Genomic DNA, 20,272 nt, shown 5'->3' with positions numbered 1-20,272 from the left:
ATTTGGTTGCTGTTGCTATAAGAAAGTGGATCATAAGCATTAATCAGATTATTTTTTTGTTGCTGTAATGACTGTATTCATCCAAAAGTGACCTAGCAATCAAAAATGAACTGATTTGTATACTGTGTAGTCTTTAGCTTCTACATGGAGCAGAAATTCAGATTCAGTGATTACATGTTGTGTGAAATGCAACTTAAGAGTTCTAGTTACCTCACTCTTCCTGTGTTTTGTCCGTGATCCAGAATCTGAAAGTGAAGTAAATGAACTGGCAGATTGTATTATCAGGTTTAAACAAAGCATAAGTGTTATTGGCAATAATAACTTCATACCCACTCAAAATCTTGTTTTTGCTGACCTCTAGTGGTTCAAGTTCTTGGTGGTGTTGTACATGTGAACTTCAGAACCACATGACATCACTTCTGGTTATGTCTATTTACACCAATCAGAGGTGACGCGGGCAGCCCTAACCTTAACCCACAGCTTTTCAGCCTGTTGTTAAATTCCTCTTGAAACTGAGGGATCAGGTTTCTCAGAGTGACATGCACCTCTGGGAGTTGAAGTTGATAACTCGCCTTGAGTTGTTATCTACAGAAACCTGTAGCTTATTTTTCTATTTGTTTATTTATTTTGTGACCCTTCAAGCCTTGGAATTTAAATGAATGGACTTTATTTTCTGAAACCCACTTCAACCAAAGTAACTTCTTTGATTTCACAGCACTATAGAAACTTGGCCTGGGTTGTTGGGTCTGATTTGTAGCCCTTTGTTATTTATTCTTTATCAAGTTGACTCCTGATTTTCACTTTTAAGATATCTTTCCTAAGGCAGCTATTGTATGACTGCTTTTCAACAAACATTGTATCAACTCTTGAAAAACAAATCTTGTGTCTTATCTGTCTGTAATCATCTTAGACAGTGTACAGATAAAGTACATAATCCTTTATTCATGTAACTAAAAGTCCACATTACATTTGAGTACTAGTGTTTGCTGAGCATATAACCAGATTTGTGCATTAATTAAATTAAACCTAAAATAGACACTCGTCTCATATAGCACTAATTTTCTTTCAGCTTACCACTTGCTGGTATTAATTAACACAAAGAAAAGTACTAATTTCAAACCAACTGTACTTCAGACAATACAATATCTATCATGAATCTCTCTTTCTTTGGCTTCTGCCATTATAACAGGCTTTGCTGCTCTGTTTTCACTGCTGCACTTTGCACTTTGCAGTAAGAGGCCTGTCCCACAGCCCTGGTAATTGAAGCTAAGAGGTTTATCTGGAGTCAGTCTCTCGTGGTCCGATAGAGGGGCCCGTAGCTGACTTGGACTGGAGAGGCTCTCCAGAGACAGGCTGGTCACTGTCTTTCATCCTCCACCTCCAACCCCCCAGGACCCGGCACTCACTCCTCCACCCTCTAATTTGACAGAGGAGGGTCTCTCAGTATCCTCACAACCTATTTTGTGGTCTGTCTCTTGTTTCCTCGGTGTCTAAGACCTAAATACGTCACACAGCACCAGACCACAGAGTGACATGAGTCTCTCTCTCTCTCTCTCTCTGTCAGGGCACCAGGCTAATTTTATCCCACGAGGAGGTTAAGGGGGAGGGCCATTTAAGGGTGTTATTTTGAGCAGCCATGTCGAAGCGTAGGTGGAGACTTTAAGCAACCTGAAGGCAGCTTATCAGAGGTGGACTTGTAAGAGTGTGTGTGTATTTGTGGCCATGTGACCACAACTCTTGCTATTAAAGACATATAGAGTGATACTGCACCTTTCACTGCAAATACACATCCAATATTAGCCATGCATGCATACTCGATATTTCAGGGCAGTAGTTTGTTTTCTTTGTTAACTGACACCATGCAGAATTGTTCCTCCTAGATTCAACTCTGTGCAGAAATACAAGCAACTGACTAATTTCTTAATCTTGAACCAGACTTTGTTTCACTCCAATTTGTGTTTACATTGCCTTTGAATTGTGCAACCAAAGCTAAATTTCAGTTTTTATCTTGTTGTTAGACTATTTGCAGATTCAGCCCCTCGTAGCACTGTATGTTCACTGTAAGGATTCAGCTGACTGTAATCAAAACAGAGCATTAACAACTGCTCCCTCTCCTCTTCCAGGCAGTGAGATCGTTCCTCCTGAGTCGCTGCGCCCACGCTCCTTCACCACTGTGCGCTCCTCCTCCCTGCGGCGCGAAGCAGACGACTCGCGCTTGTCCGTCAGCCTGTGTGACCTCAACCTGCAGCAGGAGGATGGAGGCAACGCCCACAATCACGCCCACCGCCACACCCTCCACCTGGCCTCAGCCTCCTCCTCCTCCACCTGCCCCATCCCCCAGAACTCCCTCAACTCCCAGCAGTCCTCTCTCCTGCCACCCGCCCTAGAGAGCGACCTCCACTTTCATCAGCTGCGCGGCGCCCACATCAAGACGCTGGATGAGCAGACGGTGGCGAGATCTGAGCATGCACGCGACGAGCGCACGCTAGTCTTCACCAACCGACCCCTGCGCACCGGAGAGACTGTCTTCATCAAGGTCACCAAATCCAGCCCGGCGCGCTCAGGCTCCTTGTCCTACGGCGTGACTTCCTGTGACCCGGCAGTGCTGCGTCCCAGCGACCTGCCCTACAACCCAGAGGCTCTGGTGGACCGGAAGGAGTTCTGGGCGGTGTGTCGGGTGCCCACCCCTCTTCAAAGCAGTGACATCCTGGGCTTCTTGGTCAACCAGGAGGGGGAGGTCATCCTCAGCCACAATGGCACCAATGTGGGCATGCAAGTGTGTGTGGACAACTCCCGCCCACTTTGGATGTTCTTCGGCCTGCATGGGGCTGTGACTCAGCTGAGGATTCTGGGTAAGTGAGCGCTGAATGAAGTCACTTCACGTATTGAATGAGACAAAATAATGTGAAAACAATTTTAAGAGAGGAGATTAAGGGGAATCAAGCAATTCAGTATTCCATATGGTTGAGGACATGTTAGAGTCATGTTTGGTCAAAATGGACCATTAGATTGTAGTCTTTAATGTCCACTTCAAAATGCTAGGTGCTATCTATATTTACCATAATGCAACCAATCGTTTCTTTTTGTTCAACCTGCCTGGTTAACACCTACATCTTTTAAACTGCAGTGTTCTGTTGTTTTCTGAGCCAGACAAATAAATTGAGAAAGAGGACATATCAGCCAATATTAGCTCATTGCAGATAAGAAATCTGTATCTGTGAAGTCTTCAGATGATAGGAAATAAGAAACTACAGGCAAGTCTTTTGAAATAAGTTACGGTTGAGGATTTTGTATTATTTTGACTTTTTAAAATGTTCCACTAAATATGCTGGTGAAAATGAAAAATAACCAAAACCAATCTAACGGGTCCTCATCTAAAGGATCTTCGTTATATCAGTACAAATAGGACAAAGGGACTTTGTTTTGGCACTATTGTGCTTGAGCACTCTGATGCAGAGTTCATCTAGCAAAACCAGAAAAGCTGAAGATGATTTAACTGTTGTGTACATTGAGAGAACACGCTGGCCAATCAAACCCCCATAGTTCTGCTGTTTACTTAAGAGACAAAGGCATTTACCATTTTACATATCCCCAGTTGTAAAATACAGGCTCAGAGGGACATGTTTTGGTTTCTGTTCAGACTGGACTTCCTTGATAGTATGTCATCCTTGTCTTCTCACTTGTATCTGTAGCAGAACGCCCACAGAAACACACTTCCATCTTTCTAATGCAGCTCTGTTTTTAGTCTGAATGCAGCTTAATAAAACAACAACACACCGACAGATTGAACAACACTGCTGCCATACAGCACTCTTATTTTACTTTGACCTTTCCTTTTAAACATTTATAAGCAGAATATCAACCTTCAATTCACAGTTTATACCACACTATAATGTAGTTGTTAGCCTTCAGGACCCATGAAGTGGAGGATGCTGTGTAAACATGTTACACAGTTATAAATGTAGACAACTTTAATGAACACTGAAAGCTGTTCATCCATCCATCCATTATCTATACCACGTTTGAGTGTCTACTACCCGACTGACCCCGGATTCGAACCCCACAATAGTGGTGCAAGAGCACTATCCACCACACCACAGTGCTGCACAGGGGTTCATAGAGCTTACACATGCTAAATGTGGGGGTTTAAGTTTGGGCTCGAAAACTGGCAGATTAGGATATTGATCTTCTTTTGGACAACAAGGGTATGAGCTCCCAGCTCCACACTTAATTCCTCTACTCCCTGACGCTGACATCTATTTGTGCTGTGTTTAATGCTCTGACAGTATGCCAATTTTGCGGAACCATTTCTCTGCCATTGGAAATTACAGCCAGAGTTGTGATTGGTGGCAGAGGGTCAAGAAGGAGGCAGAGCGCACTTTGTTACTTTGTGTGTCACAACAGATGTCTAATGGCAGGAAGTATCTGGACACATGGGATTAGCAAGACAAGTAGATGCTCTCTCACGACCCTGGAAGATGAAAAACAGGAAGAGAGCATGCAGAGGTGAGGATAGAGAGAGCGAGGCTGTAGTGGGAGGGAAGGCTGTGACCTGCGTGCAGCAGGGACTACATGATGTCTCGGCGGGGGGGACACTTTCCCTGCCAGTGTGCTGTGACACCTGAGGTGTGTTTACCCTTTTCTAAACACTGATAATGGCTGCAGCGGGGAAGGAGTGTGGCAGTTCTGGCTCCTCATCTAATTGTTGACTTGTTGAACATATTGCCTTTCCACAAGGTGCACGCAGCTGGGGGGGGGGCTGCATCAAGAGCATGTACAGTGGACGACAGCTCTGCAAGTGGCTGTCTATATGAATGCCTGTGTTGCATTTGATCCCACAAGGGAAGACAGCTAATTTCCCATGTAAAGGCCCCGCAAATGCTCTTGTGTAAAAAGTGATACATGTATAATGCAGACTGAAGCGTGTAGCTGTAAAATGTTTCTTCTGTTAAGCAACAGTTAAGAGGCGTAACAATCAATCAGCACAGGCCTTTTCCAAGGGTTCACAAGTGTTTGTCTGTGGAGGAAGAAGCATCTATAAATACATCCTGGTGTTCGTCAGTGACAGCAGCGGAAAAGGAAGCAGAGGTTGAAAGAGGTTAGAGGGGAACAGCCTTAGATGTGACGAGACATGCAAGAGAGATTGAGTATAAAGTTTATAATCTCTCATCAACAGATTTACTCTCCTAACTTTTATTTATATTTCCTCAAGTAACCTTGCTGCATGTTGAACTTGGGGTTGACTGTGGAATAATGCCCTCCCCTGATAGCTTGGCCTAGTTAACATCAGCTGACAACAAAGTCAACATGACAGCCATGTCAATAGAGATCCCAGCGAGCTTGAGTAAAGCTCTGATGTGTTGATAGCGGGTGACAGGTATTATTTAGAAAACGCCAGAAAGGAAGAAATTCAGCTTTCCTAGCCGTCAGAGTCTCCTCTTTACCTTCATTTGATTTTCCTTGGCAGTAGTTTGTATGGTACAGTAAACAGATCCTTGTGTTATCACACACAGAGATCCCTACTTTACCATTCGATCACATTTTGGCTCGGCAGCAGTGCATCACTGACCGCCTAGATTCTTTGTGTGCACATCCGACAGCGATTTACTGAAAGCAGAGACCTTGGCAGCACAACACAACAGGAATAGCAGAACAATGAAGCAGGTCCGAGGCACATCCCTTTATCAGAGCCGATCCTGGAAGTCCCACTGAGGTGTGAATCATCTTTACATTCCAGCTGCTTCCAATTAGGAAGCGACTCTTATCTGGATGTTGCAACTCTTGATCTATTGCACCGTGTTGACCGAAGACCAATTGAGCTTTGAGTTAAGTTGAATTTGAGCCGTGCCTTGCAGCTTGGAATGAGAGATGTTAAACTTGAAGGCTACTCCCAGGGGGTTCCAGCTCCATGGGATGGCAAGATAATGCAGTCATCACAGAGAGCTCTCACTTCAAACCATGCAACGAGCAGTGGAGCTTTCTAATGGCAGCAGACAGACTCAAACAGATACATGAGGGCGGCTCAGGTCAGCTGAGAGTGCCTGGACAGGGAAATGACTCTTGATAGTATTGATACTGCGAAAGTTGAATAAATGGTAATGGCAGTGAAAATTTGAAAAAGAAAACATCACAAGAAACAACCTATAACAGCTTATATTTATTTATCAGCTAGAGACAAAATAGATTTTAATGAACTTTTTCCTCCAAATTGATTTTTAATATATAAATGAGAAAGACATAAAGTGTATACACCTACCAAGGGTAATGCTCTATTTTGCCATTTTAAAGAAAGTGAAAATGTAATTCTTTTATTGAGTTCTTCCTTCATGCTCAACGATTCTACAAAATTTAAAGGAAACATTTTTTTGTATAATCCTGTTAACTGTTGTCAACAGTCTGTTTCTTTAGAAAACCACAACAGCCATCATTAACTATAAGTTATATCCAGATGTTTCAAGAGGTCAGAGGTCATGGTCACTGTGGTTGTGGTTGCCAGTCACAACATGTTCAGCATTAAATGATGTAAATAAATGCTGTAACAACTCTGCTAGCTACGCTCTATGTAGGCCAAGCTTACACCAGTACGTGACAAATTTATAAAATCGGCTATTGGCAATATTTGACACATTACTGCCACCTAGAGTTTACAATCATTCCCTATAAGCCAAAACGAATACTTAGACGTGTGGCGGTAAATCATATGATCTAAGTCATTTGTGTTAAAATTTATGTTAATGTTTATCTGGAGAGACTGAGATAGCATGAGCAGACTAGTGATACGTTTATTACCTTCAACCAAAGTAGAGGGGGATTGTTATCATTTTTGATCAATGTAATCTCCTGGTAATTCATTGTGGTTCTGAACTAAAGTAAAAGTGGACAATTGTAATTTTGACCTGTTGATCAGCTGATCAACATTATATTAGGATATTTCCTCTGTGGGAGGATCGACCGTAAAACTATTTTCACAGCACTCTGTCTAGTACTTATAGAGATATATGATTTCACCCTACTCTCTGATGCTACACCACACTACTACTTCTTCATTCTTCATTCTTCTTCTACAGATATGCCTGCCGACCGAGTACTTAGGGTTGTGTACGTCTATGTGTGGAAATGTGTATTGTGTGACGTGTAGGAGCGATGTATTATGTGTATGTGCATTGTGATGCGTGTTGCAACACTTCCAAACACCATTTTCAAAAGAAAACACACTAGTATGGATGAGGCCGGAATAAAAGTCTCTCTAAGATATTCCATGCCGAGACATGCCCTCTTCAGTTTTACCCACTGAGCATCAGCTTATAGACTTTCATGTAGTTCTCTCTCGTCCAAACATTGCTTGTTAGTGTGATTACATCAAAAAACAGAAAACAGAGCAGCCGAGAGAGAGTGAGAGATATTGAGGAGACCTTGGGCCTCCTGGCGTGGAAATAGGACACCCATCCAGTGACCCACTTCACATGTATTATAGATTCCATTAAAATGTCAGCACGCTCATGCTCAAGTGAAGCATCTCACCACCCACATCCTCATGCACTGCAGCTGCCACACTCCTCTCTCCTCTTCTCATCTTTTGTCATCTCAGCTGGTGTTCTATCTTCTCTTCATTTCTCTTCTCTCCCCTCTCCTCAAGTCTTCTCTTCTTTGCTCTGCACTTGTCTTTTGTTTTTATTAAGTAATAACTACTAATAACTAATTAAGTAATAACTACTAGTAATAAATACTGCTGCTGCAGTAGCGGACACACAAACATACAATCTTACAAGCCAACATGCACGTGCACGCTGTTGTGCAATAGGAGTAGACTTGACGTTGGCTAATTATTAATAATCATGAAATATGATTATTAAAATAATAAAAATTATCTATCAAAAATAATTAAATTATTAATTGAAGATGATCAGTAATCAAATAACAATAAAACCACTAATGAGAAAATAGGAATTATCAATTAGAAAGTACAAGCTATCAATTAACAATGATAAGGTTATCAACCAAGAATAATGAAAATAATTAGTCAAAAACAATAAAATTATCAATTTAAGAATAATACTATCTATATTAATAATTTAGAAAGGGGGGCACCACCCTGGTTACAGGGACCAACGGAATCAAGCTATAAATATCAGTCTCATATGATATTGGTTAAATTAATAATCTTAATAGTTAATATTAACGATTACTTAATAAACAGTGAAGGCTTCTAAGTTCGAGCACAGGCAATCATAATCCAGCTGCAATCACATACATATGCACAAATAATCACAGACTACAGATACTTTAATTACAAAAGTATTTATTAAAAAGGGGAAATAAAGTTATAATGTTATTCAATGATTTATATGTGTGTGTGTCTGGGTCAAAGTGTCTCTCTGTGTGTATGTGTCTATGTGTGTGTGTGTGAAATAAAGTTAGTGTTATTTAATGATTCATCATCTTAACAAACTCCCATATTTCAAAGATCACAACAGCAGCAGCATTTATCACAATTTAGAAAAACACATGTATTCATCTATGTGTATCTGTGTGTGTGTGCGTCTGTGTCTATCAATGTGTGTGTGTGTGTGTGTGTGGGTGCGAGAGAGAGAGAAAAAGAAGGGGCGTGGCGATGACGCAGTCACGTAGTGACATCACATCTAAGATGGAGGCCGACAATGTTAGGCTTAAAACTACAAAACAAAATGGCGGGTTCGTTATGAATTTAGAGCCAGAATTGAGGGCGGGTCTAGAGATGCATAATCTCCAATGGCCGCCGGACCACGTGTAAGACACAAGGAGGAGGCAGAACAAAGGGGTTCTTTGTTCTAGCTCAGTTTTGGCTTCAAAATGGCGGCCAGATGCGTTCAGGCCCTTTAAATATAGATATAACTGTTACATGAACTGTATTCTAAATACAGATCGGAACGGGTGTATAGGTCGGTTTAGAAGGAGAGAGAGAGAGAGAGAAGGCATGCAAGGAGAGTTCAAAGAAGCTCTTAAAAACACCGTCAGAAACAAGTTACATTTACTTTACCGCTCAGCACCCAAACGGCGTTGTGTGCTGAAGTCTGACGGTAAAATCTCTGTAAGGTTCTTCAGACGGGAACGAGTGCAGCCGGAGACGTTTAGTCACGGCGCTTAAAAACTGTGGCACAAGGCCGTTACCGGAAATGAACCGGAAGTAGCCGAATCGTCGTGGCTATGAGACACGGAGGTCCCACAAACAAATACACTCAAATATTAAACAATATGCTACGTATCTGCCCAGATAATCAAGTCTCTTACTGCACCACCCTCGCGGTGTGCGTGCGCGTCGGCGCGAATGTCCCGGGGGCCAGTGAATCACGTGGTCTCTCTAAAGCGGAGCTCCCGAGCTCGCCGCTGGACCGGAAAAGGGAGCGAATTACTCGTGCTGCGTCGACGGAATGAAACTTCGTCTTCTTCTGTAACAGCGGAGATCGTGCTGCTTTACAGGAACGGAGTGGATTGCCTCTTACTCCTCAGCGGGATGAACGTCTCGCTTCTGCAGGGGACGGCTGGTTTGAAGCCGTTTGTGGATCGTTGAAAAAAAGAAAAAGTCTATGGAAGTGTCGGAGTCCGTCCAGCGGGGCACTTCCTGTTTCGGTCTTCAAGTTAAAACAGCAAAAAGTCCTATCAAGATAAAACTTCGACTGAAATAAAAGAAGAAAATGAAACGACTTCAAATAAAATGATATTAAACAAACGTCTAATCGCCTCCTTAGTTACTGAGTCGCGTGGTCGGCCTCGGAAGGTCTGTTGCAACTTGAGTAGGGTGGAAAAGAGCGAGGACAAAGAGAGTCTCTTAAAAATACCGAGTTAACTAGTAAGACCCCTAGGGGTCTTGTTGTCGCTTGGGCATCTGAGTGAAAGAGAGTGTTAGTCGCCTCCTTTAGCGACTGGAACCTTGTGTCAGACCGGAGGAGGCCTAACTGGAACGTCAGTGCTGGAGTGAAAAAGAGAATGATTTCTGGGAGGTCAGCACCTTTTGTAGTACCTGGGAGGTACCAGCCCCCTGGAGGAGGGGTCAGGGGTCAGTGTGGCCCTCCAGCCAATTGAGTTGTCAGGATTTGGCCACCAGGGGCGGGCTTCGCCCTCAGCGGACATCTCAGGTTTCATTTGGATCTCAGCAGAGCTGATTGCAGCATCTCCCCACCAGGGCCAGCTGGGGGGGATGGGGTTTCGACACCCAGGAAAACTTTAGGGCTGGTCTCAGGATCGCGTTTAGGCCTCAAGTTTTATTGGCCTTTGTTGAACACTCAGATCACTGGGGCCTCGGTCCCAACAACGCGCGCACACACACACACTGTAATAAAAGGCAGCACACTATGACATGTTTATGTAACACTGTATACTTAAGTCCAAGCTTCTTCAAGGTAAAAGAAAAATAGCTCGGTTGTCAACCCTCTGCCAATCAGAGGTGGAGAAGTAGCTTCCATGTAGCCTGAGAGGCAAAACCCAGGGCAAAAGAGCTCAGATTACTCACTCTCCCTTGTAAAGCATTACTGAACATACCATAAGTCAACCTAAATAAATATTACATTTTCATCAGCTCCTCTCTACTGTCCTGTGGGTGTTGTTATTGCAGTGGTCTGTAAGTGATTGGCAGAGGAATCAGGATAAAAGTGAGAAATGTGAGAAGGAACAAGCTGCTCTTGATTTGCTTTTTTAACATCAGAACTCTTTTCTTTACCCCAAGCACAATCCTGCATTACTTTTCTTCTCTTTATTTAAAGAGTGTAGTATTTCAGTTTGAGGGCATGACTTATAGAACCTGCTTGTGCTTAGATGTGCTTGACTTGCACTCAGATGTCCTGTGCTCCAGGTGCACAAAAATCTCCAAGAGCAGAAGAAACTATTTCAAGTGCGCACAGTTTGAATATTTTTAACTATGTTCTATTTTGTCTAATAAGCATTGTGCATACACGTGTTGTACATATGCATGTATCAAAGTATAAATTATACCTGGCCGGGAGGAACAGCTCAGGGATGTACGACTGTGTCCTCCCTCCAAATCAGCACTTTGGCTCTTTAGATAAAATCTCCACCACAGAAAAATACTATAAACTTTTAATGCAGCAGTGTAGCTGTGACCTCAAAGTAATACCTTTCTGAGCTGCTTTTACTCACATCCCATCTGAACACACACACAAAACACAGTCTAAGTGCATTTCTGTTGTGATAGAACAAGAGATTCTCTGCAGCTAAATTACACAGCCAGGCATTTTGAAAGGGTTTGTGTCAGAGGATGAAATGTTAATGTAAACCATTTGTTAGGGACTTTTTCATGTTGCATTGTAAACCGTGACCAAAATCTGTGACTCACACAAGCCTGCAGGCTGTCAGGCTGATCCTTACACTCACAAACACACTCCCCCTGCCCTCCACCATCCGTCTCATCACCGGCCCCACCCATCTCCCTCGTCACATACTCCACATAGCTTCTGTGCTTGAGAGGAAGAGGCTCCCTCCATAGATGTGCTGGGTATGTGCTAAAGATGGATTAGGCGATGGGTGGGACAGAGAGCCGGAGAGATGTGGCCACAAAGTTGCAGCGCAGCTCTCACAGCTGTTCACGCAGGTCGGTTTAATCTAGTGGTGAACAGGCGGGATCAGGGCCGGGCACCACAGATCCTGCCTCAGCTGCCCTGGGTGGGAGGTGCCCGCCTGCCGGGGGGATTAACAGGGAGGGATTGACAGAGAGAAGAAGGGAGAAGGGATAAAGGGGGTGTGTGGGCACTCATGCTACAGAACCTCAGGCTTTTCTTTTGTTCATATTTTGCACTTGTACCTGCTGAGGTTTCATGATTTCTTCTTCCAGTGCTTGGTTATAGCAGTGAGTGTCAGTCTTGACATTAGAGCCACCATAAGGGGTCTCTTAGATATACCAACTAATTCTTCAAAGGTCTGTCTACCTGTCTTTCTGTCTGTATATGTGGAACTCTCGCAAATCATTCAACTCATCAGCCTCAGACTTGGCATGACAATTGTCAATTTCCTGAGAAGATGTAGTTTGTCTGAATTGCTAAAACACATTTCCTGAAACTTCCTCTCCTTTTCTCAAAACAAAAACAAACCACAACATTAAAGCTACACTCACAAAAGCTCTGACTTGTCTTACAAAATCAAACAATTGATTCAAAACTATTAAATATAACACGACTCAGCAATCATTACACAATAAATGCAAAACACTACACTGTGGACACTGGAGAAAAAACATCGTTATTTACTGTAAGATATTTGCACATTCCTGCACTAACTTAGACGTAATTAAGAGGACCTGCAGCAAAAAAAAGATTTTTGCAGTATAATTTGACAATAAACACTATCAATGATTCATCATTCATTCATCCTGCCTCTGCATCGTGTCTCTGGGCCGGGTCGGGCCACAGGACGTCATCTACATCACAGATATCCTCTTCCTCGCTAAACAATGAAGAAATAATCCTTTGGTGGATGTAGCCTTGAATAGATCCAGGTAGAATAGATCCTCGCATCCATTGACTGGATGGGATTTTCCTGGTATCAGGGTTTTGGTCATATACTTTCTACCACTACGCTCTGTAGCAGTCAGTGAGGGCTGGGCAGAGGATGAAAAGGTATTCATCTTTGTTCTCAGATCAACTACAGCAGTGGTTGACACCGGCCACCAACGGCCATTAATATTTAAAACTTTAGATCATTTTGATTATCTGATTATTTTTATTTCATCATATAAGGCTGACACAGACATTCACAGGAGTTACAGGGGCTGTTCTCTCTCATGTCAGCAACATTCATAGAATCACTTCCTCTATCAATTTGACTTAAAAGTAAAGGAGCATTGTTTTACTGCCTAGAATGCTTCATATAGAGCTGAATTACAGAGCATTTATTTTGGAAAGTTTTGAACATCGGTTTGAAGATTGTGTCGATTGCTTAACAGACCTGAAATAGTCCTCAAGCTTGAGGTCAAGTAAATTATTCAAACGTATATAAGAGCCACAGACGAGAATAGTAACTCATATGAGTTGGTAATGGTTTAATAATCTGAAGAGTTTGTCTTCACCAACATCTCTACTTCGATGCAAAGCTCACTCTGTTACAACCTGAGCTTTTTAATTGGTTGCTTGGCCACTGCCGACATCTTGGAACTTATGTCACTAAACATCGATCCAATGGTTGGAACAAATAGGCAGCTCTCAGACAGGTTTGTCAAATTTATTTGGAAGAAGGAATTGAACAATGCAACTTAAACTGTCCAGTGTAAACTCCCACCACAGATTAACTCCCTGTCCCATGTTTGTCTAATTCCTGGCATTTATGTGTTTACACAGGAAGTTTCCCCTCCCATGATCTGGCAAAACATCTCCTCATGAACAGCTTTGTTTAGACGTGGTTCAAGTCAAGAGAGATCGGAACGTGTTGAAATGTCATAGACAGTAAATTGTGGGGTTGCCCGTGATGAAACAGCGATCTGTCAGTGAGGCTCCCAGCCGCCCTATGTGCAGTGTTTACTTACACTTGTAGCTGGTGGTGTATCTATATATAGACAATGGGTTGACCATCTCACGCATGTCTGGACGAAGATAATGGAGCCTCCCCTGCTATAAATGTATTTACTCACTCACAGTGGCACAACTGACCTGTTACATCATGTTACACACTGTGCATACAGAACATAGCATCCACACGACAAGGCGCCAAAGGGGCTTGGGACCACCAGGGCAACCCCTGGTATGCAAACAAACGAGATTCTTGACTAAACCCCCTTCCCCACTCTGAGATGCCACATCTAACAGGTCCTGATATGGAGTAGTGGGCAGTGGTGACATGAAGCCACATCAACACTGGTGCACTCTATGACCTGCAGTTGTGGGACAGTTTCTCTAAATTCCAATGACCCAGTTTAGGCTCGGCCATAAAGTGACCCAGGCCAGTCCGTGTGCTGGCTGGATCGATCAGACTGCCGGGGCAGATGGCAGCAGAGAGATCCAGACTGCTGGGACATTGTTAGCGTAGGGGTGTCATCGTCACTGGTCAGTGCTGACGGAGTCTGTCCCACACCAGATGACTCTGGTTTCACTTATTCCATTTTTTGTCATTTGTCCAAGAGAGCAGACAGACCATGAAATGCAGCTCAGTAAGATTCACCACAGTGATGCTTCTAGAAAAAAAGCCGGTCCTGAAATTGTGAAACATCTATTGTTCACACAGCAGCTGATTTCTGCTGCAGTTGTTCACTTGCTATTTTTTGACCCAAAGCTTCAGGGAAGGTAATTAAAGTAATCTGCATTTTGAGAGGCAGCAAAGCATTTGATGGGAATTCTTTGTGGATGATTACATGCTTGCTCTGCAAGAGAGCTCATTTGCATCTTAATTTGTTGTGTATTTTGGTGCCTCTGCATTACCTGTGAACAACTGAAGTTATTTTAGATGACAGAGCATGTCATTAGATTACTTTGACATGGCCTGCAGGAAACCCTCCACAAGCATTTGGATTTTATTATTCTATACAACGCCACATATTGCATATCTGCTGATTCTGTGTTTTGTATGAAATGGAAATTTCAGCTAATTAGTTTTGCTTGTTTTAATTTTCTATTTTTCTTTGACATGTCAGCAAAAAGATGCTTATTTACAGATCCAGTATAACGACTTTTAGCTTTTCTTTCTTCTCACATGAGAAAACATCTGGCTCTTAAGCTGATCGATATTCAACTCTTCATTTCTAACAGTCATGCACAAACTGCATGCTGTTTGATGCTCAAACATTGTTTTTTCTCCACAATCAGCTTTATGCTGCAGCTACAACCAGGATCAATACGAGTTTGGTGGATATTCAACCAAAATAATGAGTCAGAGGCTTTAAAGCTTAATCCTTGTTCAACACAAACTGTATGTTTACTGTTATCATTTTGTCCATTAAGTTGTATTGACTAAAGCAACTGTATGGTCACATGTTCAACTTCTGAGATGTTAATGACAAAATCCAGTTTGTCATGTCAGGAGTACGGTGGCCTCTTTCTGGCTGGCATTCTGACATATGTTCCCTCGACTCTGCTCGGAATTCCCATTTGTCTCACTGAGCACTGTGGAAAGATAGGATGTGGAAAGAATGGAAGACACCTGCTGTCATTTGAAATTTTCCAGAGTTCTCCTGCCAGTCCCCAGTAATAAACCTGGGATCATGTCAGAGTGATCACATGTGAGAATACAGCAGGACATTATGAGAGTGAGTGGGAATGTCGATGATTTTTCTTGCACTCAGCGGACGCAGAACTACTGCAGCAGAATTCAAACATCCTGCACGCTGCCCCCCCCCCTCGCTCTGTAGATCTTTCTGTTGTTGTGAACATGTCCAAGCGGAGAATCTCCTGCTGCGTTGTTCATGTGTGAAAGGGAAACTTCAGAGAAAGTCTGGACCCCATTGTGGAGACATTTTCTGGAGTTCATGTGTGACAATGACTTTACTGAGTAATGAACTGTGGGTGGATGTTGAGCATAAACTTGGGTCTGTTATTGCCCCTGTAGTTGAAATATCCTAGATGGACCCTTGACCTCCTACATTTTAAGACCTCCTCTTTCATTTACCACTGCTTCTTTGCAGTATAGTGTTAGATCATGTCATAGAGTTTCCATGTGAGTCTGTATTTTGAAGACAAAATACGCCAGGATCAGTCTTCACTAACGTCACAGAGACCGTTTCCATGATATTTTATTTGACAGCACCATCTAACCCCCTGCTCTGTCCTCCTCCCGCCAGGCTCCACTCATGTGGGGGATCCTCAGCCCACATCGAACCCCAGCTCGCCCTCCTCCTCCCCCCACACCCCCAGCGCCCTGGGCAGCGGCAGCTCGGATCCAGTCCTGAACGGAGGCCTGTGCTCTGCCGCTTACTGCAGCTCAGCAGGAGGTAGGTCCATCCTGATAGGGAGCAACTAATACAGAGGCAGAGAATCAATCACCCCGCAGGGGACTGAATGGAAGCCATTATGGGATGGCGAGCAGATGTCATCCTGCAGTAGTTAGGAACAATGGCCAGCACCACACAGTCCCAGTGCTGCTGCAGCTGCAGCTGGATGAAGGAAAATGTTCGGCACGTGCTGTTATGTCACAAACCACTGTTATGTAAATGGGACTGATGCAACATAAGTCTCCTTGGAGATGGAGCAGGAAATGAACCTGTGTTGTAGTCTGATTATCAGACTGAATTCACTTTAGTTTCACATCATTGTTCATTTGGCTGTTGTTTCATGCAAGTTGAATTCTTGTTCAGGGGAGGAGAATTTTTGTAAATGCACTAAAAATTTACTGAATTCTGTTGAAAATGACAGTGGTGGGACCTGTTAAGGAGCAAGCAGCATAGCTTACGTATTTAAAAAGAATAAAGAATATTTAGATATATAATGTAGCTGGTAGCCTGTTAGCTTTGTAGCAACCCCTCCATCTAATGTGTCTGAGTTCTTAATGGTTGATATTCTGTACTTTTATTCATCCCCAAAAAAATTGTACAATCATCAAAGTTATAAACAGTAAACATACCTACACAACAGTTGTTATTTTGAATTGTTGGTTTCTCAGATTTGATCAGTTGCTTCACAGTAAATTTAAAACATGTCATGAAAATATACTCATATATATACTCTACTATTACTACTAATGTACTGAAGTGAAAAACTTGTAAAGCTGTATTAAAAATACTTTATCTGTCTACTTTTCTTTCACAGGTACAACCCCAAACTCACCAGTCAGCCTCCCCAAGTCCCCTACGTTCCCATCACCGTGGTCCGATGAGTGCTCCATCTGTTACGAGAACCTGGTGGACACGGTCATCTACGCCTGTGGGCACATGTGTCTGTGCTACACTTGCGGCCTCAAACTCAAGAAGATGTCCAATGCCTGCTGTCCCATCTGCAGGAGACAGATTAAAGACATTATCAAGACGTACCGCAGCACGTAAGAGGGCGGCGGCAAATGGACGGATAGCCTCAGCGAAATCCCAGAGTCAGGGAAAGAAAGGCCCAAGTTCAGTGAATACAAACTCTGGTACTTTGATTTGGTATTTTCATAGGATTATTGTTGGTCGGTTTTCTCTCATGACCTTTTCCAAAGCCGGTACCGCTTCTATGGCAAGGTCTCTTTCACTCTCCAGTCGTTGTCACTGCCTCTCTGCGGAGGCGGCACTCAAAGTGGCTGCGGGTTCCGCTAAGAACTTTGCTATTGCCAGAAGGGTTTGCTCTCTCCTGGAATACGTGAAATACTTTGAAGGAGAAAGTTAAAAAAAAAAATCAAATTTGTCGAGCAATGTCGTATGAATTAGGGATGAACGCCCATCTCTTTGGGGCTGAATTTCTCGTGAACAGCTCTTATTAGAGGGGGACTGAAGCTCTGAAATATGGCGTCAACCTGATGGACATTTCTGACTAGAGCAGTCGATGAAAAGCACAGCCGCAGCAGGTGATCAGCTCAGTACGTCACAACTTGTGTCTGTGTGTTACTGAGCACTGGAAAAGAAAAGAAATCAGCTTGGCGTCGTGATGATGAAGTGATGGGTTTCTGTAATCGTCGTGGTGATTAACAGTGAGTGTGTAGAGATGCAAAGCGGTGCTGAATATGTAAAGTAGGATTGTAACACCTGTTGTACTCGTATAATCTCCTGTACCTTTATGGTAGTTCTATTGCAAAAGTCAGTGGTTGCTATATTGTAGTGTTAGCTAGCTGCTTGCTCTGCAGTGCGATGTGTTGCACTGAAATCAGCATTGTTCTCTCGGAAACGCCCCGATACCGACACGGAGGGCGTTCACCTGTTCACACTCTCTACACGCCTGCGTCCAGCAGACTGAGCAGCTTCGAGGTTCTTCAAAGGAAACAGGAAGTGTGAAAAATAAACCAACAGTAATTTGAATTCTCCTCAGGGCCGATCGTATGTTTTTTTATTTCAAAAGATGTGAATATTTTCCCACTCTACCTATAACCATGCCTAGTACACTGTGAGCACTCATGACGAATTGACAGATCTTTCAAAATAGCTCCCATAACATCACAAGTAGTCAAAGGATTGTTGCCATGGTATCGAGAAGCCGCCGCAGATACAACTCAGCCTCCTGCCTTAACGCACAGAGGGTTCATTTGTCACATGCAAATGCATCTGTGTTTCCTGCCGTTTCCCAAACCCCCCCCGACAAATTACCAAATAACGCTTTCGTGTGGCACCACCGGTCACAACATGTTCACTCAGAGGAGACAAAGCACACAAATTAAAAACTATTTTTGTAATAGAAATCCATGACATTTCCAATATTTAACCATGAAAGTGTATAAAATACTTGTGACAAGACTTTCACCAGCAGCAGAGATCCCTAACAGAAATCTGTTCAGGGGCAGAGGTATAAGAAGATCCTATTTTGAATATTCCTATCCTTATTAGTATGATCCCCATTCCCTTTATTTCAGTATGTAATGTCCTGATCCATGCCCCACAAATTTCACCTGTAAATACCAGAGCTCAGCAGTAAGCCATAGCTTATTACACGACACCACTCCAAGCTGAGAGGCCATTTTTTAAAAATGACATTGTACTTAATTTTGTAGATAATCAACAACTGGGGCTCAGACCTACGCTGCTATGGTATTTGCCAGCTGTCCTTTCCAGGCTTGAGGTGTTAATTCACATTTGAATGTTAACTTATGTACTTAGAGAGATCAAAATCATTTTTTTTCAGTGTGCTTGACTTGAAAAAAAACAAAGAAAAAAAAGTTTTGTCTGTATTTTCTTTTGTATTTTAAGTTGGCTTGGATCGATAATCATCATTCTAAGATTATTTTTTTTCTTGTTTATCCAAAAGCATGAGGCGCTAAATGTTTTCTTGTTTTCTACTGTGAGGATATAGAGAGTTTCTTGTTCCTCGAGTGATCAGAGATATTGCAGTACACAATCAAAACCTCATTGCTTTCGGGTGCAAGATATAAACTCTTGGTTTTATTACAATCCCTGGATTTCAGGTCTTCTTTTTTGTAATTTATCTTCTTGTGTGAGCCCATGTTAGGGAGCCCTACTACTCACTCCTGTATTTATAGCTCGTATCATTATATAGTCTCAAAAGCCGTCACTGTATGGTAATGATAAATGTCACTTTATAAAGCTACTGATTGTAATCTTGTAAATCTTTAGGCCAGCGTTGCTCTCTGAGATTCAAACGTGGCATGTTTTTATTTTGTGCAGACACTCCGACCAAATGGAAAAATCTCTCTTCTGTTTTTGTTTTTTTAAATTCATCATACAAATTGTGCAAAATCTTGTATTTATTTGGGACTTTATTTTCAACATTTTCAGGACATCCATCAGGTTTTGGACAGCATCAGTTGATAAACACAGTTCATACCAAGCTACTGTAAATAACCATTTCTCAGAGGATGAAGGTTTTCATCATGATTTTATACAGACACTTTCATCAAGGCCACTTTGCCATTTTGATTTATTTGCAGAGTCCTCCACAGGCTCCTTGAATGTTACTGATCCTGCAATGTATTATTTATTGTCCATCACTGACGTGTGGACTAATTCCTTCAGACCTGCTTTTCTTGTGTGTTTGCTTGCTCTGTGAAGAGGTCTTTCTCTGGGTCTGGCCAATCACACAGCAGCACATTCGGACTATTCTTTCTGTAGATCTTAGTATTTTTTTGTCATGCATGAGTTATGTGTTCACGCAGTGTGAACATCAGGACCAACAACAGACGAACATCAGTGGAAAGCAGTTTGTTTTCATGTAGACAAGAAGCAGCGGCTGGAAGCTCCCTCGGCTGCAGCTCTGTGTTTGGCCACAGCAGCTGAAGTTCTTTACAATCCTGTGTTTTCTTTCTTTTTTCAGTTGAAACAACTCGTGATTGTTTGTGAGCTCTGTTCAGTGTGAGTCGGATGATTGTGGTTAATAAACTTTCCAGATGTGTTTGTGTAAATGTGATTCTTATTATGAAGCAAACTCCTTTTTGCTCAGACACATGGCTAAACACATTTATACACACAGAGACACATGACTGACAAATTATCACCCATAAAGTTGTTATGCTAGCATCTGCTAGCAACAACTGATTGTTGCTATTTCACGTGATAAGCTGTTTACACAGCTCTTAGGAATCCCTTTGAGGCAAATTGTAATTTGTAAATATGTGAGCTGTACAAATTAAATTGTCATCGGTGTGATAGATATTTGATGAATTAAAAATGAAAGCAATGAAATGAACATTCTATGACTACATACATATGTTGCAGAAAACAAGTGGAACAAAC

The 20,272-nt window shown here is 42.5% G+C and overlaps 1 protein-coding gene across 1 annotated transcript in view; it reads left to right on the top strand.

Moving 5' to 3' along the window:
* Positions 1-19,941, top strand: part of neurl1aa (neuralized E3 ubiquitin protein ligase 1Aa) — a 44,348-nt gene extending 24,407 nt beyond the window's left edge. Inside the window, exons 4-6 of the mRNA XM_061089709.1 lie at positions 2,124-2,852; positions 15,749-15,898; positions 16,713-19,941. Of these exons, the coding sequence (XP_060945692.1) occupies positions 2,124-2,852; positions 15,749-15,898; positions 16,713-16,945 (1,112 nt within the window). The 3' untranslated portion in view covers positions 16,946-19,941. The remainder of the gene's footprint in view (positions 1-2,123; positions 2,853-15,748; positions 15,899-16,712) is intronic.
* The last annotated feature ends 331 nt before the right edge of the window (positions 19,942-20,272 follow it).

The sequence above is a fragment of the Limanda limanda genome, chromosome 2, assembly GCF_963576545.1.
Source record: "Limanda limanda chromosome 2, fLimLim1.1, whole genome shotgun sequence".
NCBI classification, from domain to species: Eukaryota; Metazoa; Chordata; class Actinopteri; order Pleuronectiformes; family Pleuronectidae; genus Limanda; species Limanda limanda.
This window is presented reverse-complemented; position numbering and strand designations above follow the sequence as displayed.